Below are 8586 nucleotides of genomic sequence, written 5' to 3'. Positions count from 1 at the left end.
ATTGAAATTTAAGCAGTTCAAGTCCAGTGAATAACCTGAAATGGTACAAAGGTAAGTGGTAAACTGCCAGAGGTTAAAAAAAAAAGTTTAGGTTACCAAAAACTGAAAAATAATGTACATTTCAGAGTTATACAAAAAGGCCTTTTTCAGGGAACAAGTAATGGGTTAACAACTTACAGCTGTTCTGCAGCAATGGAAGTAAATTAAGCCTTGAAAGTTGATGCTAACAATTCCTACAGGTGTCCCAACTTTTGTTGATTACTTACAAACCCTCTGTCTGTATAAAAGCAGTGTTGGAACAGACTGTGTTACTACACCCTCTTAAGCATTATTTGGACAGTACTGTACTGCAGGAAGTAGTATATTGCTATCATAATGGCGAGAAAAAGGCAATTAACAAAAGGAAGACAGACAGACCATTATAACCCTTAAAAGTGTAGGTCTTTCCTTTAGAGAAATTGCAAAGAAAGCCAAGGTGTCAGTGAGTACAGTTTCCTACACCATCAAAAGGCACTTGGAAACTGGAGGAAACTCTGACAGGAAGAGGTCTGGCAGACCCAAAGCCACAACAGAATCAGAAAACAAGTTTCTGAGAGTCAACAGCTTGCGTGATAGGCGGCTCACAGGACAACAGCTTCAAGCACAGCTTAACACTGGTCGAAGTAAGCAAGTCTCAGTTTTAACTGTGAAGAGAAGACTTCGAGCTGCAGGTTTGACAGGTCGAGTGGCAGTAAGAAAGCCATGCTAAGATGGCAAAATAAGAAAAAGAGGCTTGCCTGGGCCATGAAGCACCACCAGTGGACTACTGAAGACTGGAAGAAGGTCTTATGGACCGATGAATCAAAATTTGAAATCTTTGGTTCATCACGCAGGGTTTTTGTACGCCGTCGAGTAGGCGAAAGGATGGTTCCTCGGTGTGTGACATCAACTGTCAAACATGGAGGAGGAAGCGTGATGGTCTAGGGCTCTTTTGCACAGAGTGAGTGGCACCCTGAACCAAAATGGCTACCACAGCACTTTGCAGCGCCATACAATACCCTCTGGTATACGCCTAGTTGTTCAGGGGTTCATCCTACAGCAAGATAATAACCCAAAACATACCTCCAGGCTATGTCAGACCAACTTTAGAAGAAAAGAACAAGACAGTAGGCTTCAAATCATGGAATGGCCAGCACAGTCTCCAGACTTAAACCCCATCGAGCTGTTTTGGGATGAACTAGACAGAAGGGTGAAAGCAAAGCAACCTACAAGTGCAACACATTTGTGGGAACTTCTGCAACAGTGTTGGGAAGAACTTTCCGAACAATATTTGATTTCCATTGTAGAAAGAATGTCACAAGTGGGTTCGGCTGTTATATCTGCAAAAGGTGGCTACTTTGAGGAGTCAAAAATTTAGATTAAATTTTGTTAAACAAAATGATTCCATGATTTATTTCCTTTTTTATCTCCAATTGTTTATTTGTTCTATGCTTTAATTTCAGAGTACATTGAGACATTAAACTGCGTAAATTTCAATAAAAACTGGAAAAATGGAGGTGTTCTAAATCTTTTGACCGATAGATAGAGATAGATAAAAACTTCAATTTACTAAAATATAATCAGATTGTAATGTAAAATAGGTGACTTTAAATTCATGTTGTGATAAGTTCAGATCTGATTTAAAACAACAGGCAGGCCTGGTTGCTTATTGCTTGTTTCTGGTCATTTCAATATACACCACCCACTCGATACATCATAGGTGTCGAGGTCCAATATAAATCTGCTATATATCGAGGGCCACGACATAGCGAGAGACCCATAGTAAAACAAATAGGCTAACAAATTCTGTACAACCACTCCCTCATTTTATCATGGGTATCAGGGTCCAATATAAATCCTCTACACAACCCGTTTTTCCTCATTTTTTTGTATAAAAAGCAGCAAACCGTTTTAATTCTTACTGCAGAGTCTTCCTCTCCTTTCTCAAATGCACAAACCCGCTGCATTGAAAGAATCCATTCCCAACATAAGAGGCTTGTTGCTAGGCAGCTGACGTCACTGCCCTGTGACTTTTGCTAGTGCACTGCTGCTGCCACAAGTGAACACCTCGTTGGTTAAAATAAAAAAATGCTTCAGCTTAGTTTGCTTTGTGTTATTGTGCAATGTGTGTGTGTAACAGTATGATATATTTTAATTGTTTTGTACATTTTTGTTTGTGATGTGCAGTACGAAATACAATGAACAGTAATTCTAAGTGAAATTGCCTATGTACATTGTAGCTAATGCATACTAAGTTAGACTGTAAAAATGGGGAGCCAACTCCAGGACTGCGATATATCTGAATCAGCAGTATAGCGAGAGGCGATAACAAGGGATGGGTGTACATGACAAAGTGGGTTTCTGAAACAAGGACTAGGTGCAGGGGTAACGGAATACTGGGTTTGGGACAATTAATGGATTGATACCATCGATAGCGAAGCACTACGTTATCAATTTGTCGACAAACTCTTCATAAAAAAATGTTATAGGCAGCTAAAAACAAACAAATCACAAACCATGTTTGCCTTTGAGTACAAGGAACGTGAACTGAAGAAAAGCTGCATGCAAGTAAAAGTTATTATTAAGGCTATTAGAAATACCCACAACACGTCCACTGCTAAAGCTACAGCACATGAAAAAAGAAAAAAGAAATACAGGTGAAACTCAATTTTAATATTGCAAAAGCCTCTGACGTAACCATTTCTAACTGGGATATTGAAGCCTGAAGTCTACCAGACCACATATGAAATATTCAGGAAAATGTTTGTTTTCATTAGCAACTGAAACTAGTGCTGCATAAAATCACAGCCATTTTCTGATAGCACTAGAACCCAGACGGCCGTCTTTTGCTTAAAACATCATCATACAAAAGATATTTTGCAATACTTTGTGGCTGCATTAAAGCATAGCAAGTGTTCAGCTGTAATACACTTAGTAGTACTGCAGCACCTAGTTTACAGAAGTTATTTGTATTGTAGCGTATGATGTCTCGCTGCTATTTGTACAGTACAGCATCCCAAACAAATTTTTAGACAAAATATTATTGTATTTATTTGTATAAACTGTGCATCTATTTGCACACTGTGGGAATACAGTACAACAAATACAGTAAAAACACAATTTTCACCCACTGAACAATAAATCATATTTAATGTTGTCGTAAGTGGTACTGTATACCATTTGCCATTCAAATTATCACTCACGATATACACTATTGTGTTTCACTGCTAAACACATTTCATCAGAAAGGAACTTGATCGGCCAAAGAAAAGTTTAAAATATATAAAAAGAAAAACAACAAGCTTTACTCCGCCATATGTATAAAATGTGTGCTAACAGGATCCTTGTTGCAAAATCAAGGATGGCCATGATGAGCACATAAGAATTGCTAAACATTCAGGTTCATGGACAACATTGGTTATTAGAGGTTTGAGAGGTCTGAGTGCACACCAGCATTAGATCTCCATGCCCTCTTTTCTCAAAAGTGGCATTGGATTGTTTTATCATAAATCTCACTCAAAAGAGATCACCTCCAGAATACAAGGGTGGAATACAAGGGAATTAGTTGTTTTTTGGCTAATGTATTTGCTTGAAATCTGACAAACTGTCACTTCTTCTGGTGGGGTACACTTTGCCCCTGTGATTATTTTGTTTATTTTGTGTTTGTGCTGTTATTATTTAAAATGAATGTTTCTTGTGCAGATTTTTAAGGTCGGCAGGGAAGGGTTAACTGCCTTCCCTGCCAAATCAGTTCACGTGCAGAATGTGACTGGGCTCGATCGAATGAATAACAAGCAGTCAAGCCCAGGCACAGCTTGCATAAAAGAGTAGATCAGCTGCTCATCAAGGTGAAGTGTTCAGGAGGTGGAATTGAGACAGCGAGACAGCAAGATCTGTAAAAATATAAGCAATTGCTACCTGTGCTGGTTTTACACCAGCATGACATTTGTTTGTTTTGTGTAACTGTTTATTTTAAATTGTTTTTGTTTCTTATTTTATTTATTAAATATGTGGACCAGCGCTTCATTTCAGTCCTGTGTGTGTTCCATTTCCTGGTCACCCACAAGCCACCCGGGTCACACTGCCCGAAGAAACAAATACCATGGACGGCTCTACATTTTGATTGGGCAGGATTTAAATTCAGTTCTATGGCTGTGATTGAATTGCTTGACTCATTTTACCTTTCAGAGAAAATCATCCAAATTTGAACAAAAGTTAACTTTCTAGAACTGAACAAAAGCAAAGCTGACAGATTATTTACATTTTATATAACCTTAAAAAAAAAAAAAAAAAAAACGTCCTAAAGCACAGCATTTACTTTGAGCCCCAGTTACTATTATGTGAAATATCTTACCTCTGTGTAATCGGACACAAAGAATGAGGTTGTCCCATCCTGCTCCATAAAGTGCTTTGGGAACAGTCTCAGCCAAGTGTCGTCTCCATAAAACACCATTTTCTTCCCTGCGTTTTTGGCTTGCCACATCAGATTATCCTCCAATAGTGAAGGGGAGTTCAGGTTCATGACTACATCAATGAAACCTGGAATACTTCCAGTCATCAGTGCCTACCAGAAAAACAAAACAAAAAATTGATTTATAATAATATCACGGGTAAGTTCACAGAAATATTGGTACAATAACTCAAACCAAATAAATGCTCAAATCTACCACATTTATGAACTATCAATAAACATTACACCGGGCCAGTAAAATGTGCATGGGGCCAGAGGCGTTAATTTCAAGCTATGCAATCATGTCAGTAAATCACTTTGTAAATGAAATGGTACATGCTTACTGTCCTTAACAAATTAAATAAAATAAAAAAATGGATTCAATAAAAATGTGCAAAATGCACAAATGTTAGCTGGGCAGTAAAGTAAAAGCCACCTTGTCTGAAAAACTAAAAATATATTGGTTCATCCAAGATCAGTGCTCATGACCAAAAAAAAAAAAGACAGTACAAAGGAAATAAACTTTTCAGTACTACCTAGTGACTGAACCACCTCTGTTGGTTTGCTGTGCTTAGGGGTCATCTGTTACTCCTAGGAAAAACAAATGACGGAGTGGGCCATTTTTTCCCCATTAAACCAGTTGAGGCCCCTGCAATGGCCCATGCAAGACTGATAGAACACTCACATGTGAAACCAGTCTTGGCAGTCACCACTGGGGCAACCCAAAATGAAGAACAAATCTCTCAATCATTCTACATGAATACATGGATAGCATTTACTGCAAATCTTTTACCTATCTGTAGGAGCAAATAAATACATTTGCACTTAATTTATGTTTGCTTTCTCTTCTTGACCAGGGAAAAGACAGAGCTACAGCCAAACTTAAAATGAGTCTACATTACACTGCTGAAGACACCAACCAAAACACTGTCTACCTACTACAGCTGGATTTCTCAAGAGCATTTTATAGTACCAGGAAATTCACCTGGATTCTACAGCACTGTAAAACTGCTTTTATAAATTCAGCTTTGGCTTACCCCAGTGGAGTATAGGTTGAATAAACTGACCCCTTAGAACCTTATAAATGTTTCTGACGTTACAGGTAAAAAAATCTGTCTCATTAAACAAGGGTTTTATAAGTCTCACAGCCAGGTTTTATAAATCTCACTATGACTTTTTATGCAGATCAACTGCCTTAAGCTAACCCTTTTATTCCAACAACATTGATTTTAATTTATACAATGTTCAGATGGACATTCTCCATGAAAAGAACAGGCTATTACGACATGAGGCAGAAAGAACCACATTGAGGTAAAATGTGAGCATAGATTCATTATCAGTGAACAAAGTATTTGGTTCCTGGAATGTTTCTTTGTGTTCTCTTGATTTTATATTGCATCATTAGTTTTCAGCTTATAAGCAAGCTTTATAATCCGAAGTGGAAGTTGAGTTGCAATGCCACCTTCTGGCAAATCACAGAAAACACTGAGAGTTTCTCTTTAAAAATAGCACTTTGAGACATTCAGTTTTAAAGTGCCAGACTGTCTTCATAATAACTGAGATCATCATTATGGATTAAATTATGCTTAGGGATATTGCTATACCATGTTGTGGGGCTGATGTAAGAATACGTACAAAGTTATTTACGTCTGCATAACACCCATAATTGGCGTTTTGCACAGGCAAACTATGTTTAGCGGCCGTAAAGTGGGACTTTATATAAGCCAAATTTTTAATGGCCACTAAAGAATGTTTTTCACCTGGCGTGGTACACCCGCTATCACTTTGCCATCATTAATTAATTTAAAAAATATAATCAAATTAAGAAAAGAGCATGGAATTGGGCAGGGATCTGGAATACTAAGCAGGTGCAAACATTATAATGAGGTATCAGGATTTTGAATATTGTGTTGTCAAACACCCATGGAAATGATACGCAACCTCAACATTCTGGTTGTAGTTGTTGCAGTGAAATGTTGTACAGTGCTCCCTTATTACAGTCAACATGCCTTACTAAACTTAACCAAATGTGAATCATCGATTCAAAATTAACGTTACCTTGATACGAGGCATGGTGACAGTGGGTGCCCTTGCTTTGGCAACAAAGCTGTGAGATGTCCCTCGCTCCACCAGATGTCTGGTGTAGGGCATGAACTGTTTTCCTTTGGGTCCAAACACAAAATCTTCCCTGAGTGCATCTATCAACATAATGACAACTCTTTTAAACAATGGAGGCGGAATCTTGGTCCAGTTTGCGACATTACCTAAAGAAACAGAGGCAAAATAAAATTACAATAAAGAGAAGCACTTTCTTTTTGGTTTTTAAATCCTTTTTACTTGAAGAATATGCATATGTTCCTACACAAGAAGCAACTGTACAGTATGTCCTGTGTTGTAACCCGATTTATTTCCCCAAAGGAAATAAGTGTATTGAATTACAACATTTCATTGTACTGAAAAGATCTCAGTTGAAGCAAGTTTCCTTTTTTTTGTCTGCAATGCACATGTTATACACGTTTTATTAACCAAACTGGCTCACCTTGAGATTCTGTTTGGGAGCACCACCAAAGGTAAAGTATGGATTTACAGATTGAATAAATCAAATGCTCCACCATAGTTTGTTGACTTTGTTTTTTGCACCTCCCGCCGATTTCCAATGAGGGAAAAGTGGAAGTATTCTTGCTTAACATAACACTTTTTTCAAAAATAACAGCAAGACTAGTTTTATTTTAATTCTTCGTGTTGATTTTGTTTTTAGACTTTCTTGTGGATTTTAGATCATTTAAAGAAACAAGAGAACATAGTTTGAATGTAAAGCTGGATCGTGACTTATGCAGCACTGGCAAAACAGTATCGTTATTATTATGGGCTCACAGTCACTGCATTAAAAAGGCAGTAGTCTTTGTGAGGTTGCATGGGAAGTGCGAGATCATAGTAAACACGTCTCTATTCTATACTGCTCAGTAACTCCTGGTGTGTTATCGCGTATTGTTTTTAATTTACTTCTTACCTGCCAAAGGTTCTGTCGGGAGATCTGCCACCTTGCTCTTTGCTGAAATGGAAGACTTGACAGGAACTGGGAAGTATCCTCGGAGAAAAAGGGCTATCCCAAATACTTCTATTATCAAACAAAAAGAAGCAAAAACAGACGAACGGATTCTCATTTTCTGGATTAATTGTATGCAGAAATTAAAATAAAAAAAACTGAAAAAAGAACAACTGGAATAAAAAAAAAAAACTCCTTTTAAACCACACTCTATAACGACGACCAATTTCCGCATGTATATTTGCATTTCACGTATTTATTCTGTAAGTATGTCCTGCATGCGCAAGTTGCGCTTGATATACCTTTTCACAGTATATTAATTAAATAAGGCAAAACAAGCGCACGACTTCAAAATGAGTAACATGTAAACCCCATATAGTGACTTGGTTTGTGTCAGCAGCATTATCAACTGTCGGAACTTCCGGGTTCTCTTCAACTACGGGTCACCAAGGCGACCAACCACGGCGATTACTACCGAAGTATTATGCAGCTAGTGCTCTGACGTCGACTCACAACACAGTCATTTCAAAACCCAGATACTGCAATCACCACAGCTTTGGAGGAGGCTAGATTAGCATCTCAAAACGAGGCCTTTTAATCTTTTATCCACAGCAAGTAATTACAAATTATGTAGCATAGTACTGTACGAATAAACAGTATGTAGATGCTTGCATCCACTAGGTGGAGCGCCAACATTAGGGGAAAAAAAAAATCAAAAAACTATATGGGCATTAAAAAGAAAATAAACATAAAAAAACATTAAAAACACTTGCACTGTAAGTAAAAGAAACATCATGCACGTTTAGTACATAGAGTGACACAGTGTTAAAAAGGCTACAAAGAGGGCAGAAAGTGAGGGATGTATGCTTCCAATTTAAGTTGTTCAGACTCCTTGGTTTCTGCTATGGTGAGTACATCTAATGATGTTTACAGCCATACACAACAACATTGTATTATCTTTAGTTTATCGTTCTGACTGGGAGAGGGGTTTTGACAGTTTGACAGAATTGCTGTCGTTCTTTGTCAACATCTCATTCTTACCCTGAACACTGAAAAATATGTAATGGTTCCC

At 37.8% G+C, this 8586-nt stretch overlaps 1 protein-coding gene across 6 annotated transcripts in view; it reads right to left on the bottom strand.

The window, feature by feature from the left end:
* The window catches only part of pigg (phosphatidylinositol glycan anchor biosynthesis class G), a 119840-nt gene extending 112079 nt beyond the window's left edge, over positions 1-7761 (bottom strand). For 5 of the 6 annotated variants that reach the window (XM_041264575.1, XM_041264545.1, XM_041264559.1 and 2 more), the window contains exons 1-3: positions 7479-7761; positions 6527-6732; positions 4373-4582 (exon numbers count right to left, since the gene is read on the bottom strand). In XM_041264575.1, coding sequence (XP_041120509.1) covers positions 4373-4582; positions 6527-6732; positions 7479-7761 — 699 coding nt within the window. The remainder of the gene's footprint in view (positions 1-4372; positions 4583-6526; positions 6733-7478) is intronic. The other variant, XM_041264549.1, reaches the window with a different exon arrangement.
* Between the last annotated feature and the right edge of the window lie 825 nt (positions 7762-8586).

The sequence above is a fragment of the Polyodon spathula genome, chromosome 1 (assembly GCF_017654505.1).
Source record: "Polyodon spathula isolate WHYD16114869_AA chromosome 1, ASM1765450v1, whole genome shotgun sequence".
Taxonomy (NCBI): domain Eukaryota; kingdom Metazoa; phylum Chordata; class Actinopteri; order Acipenseriformes; family Polyodontidae; genus Polyodon; species Polyodon spathula.
Note: the sequence above shows the minus strand (reverse complement) of the source record. Positions and strands in the feature narration are given on the sequence as shown.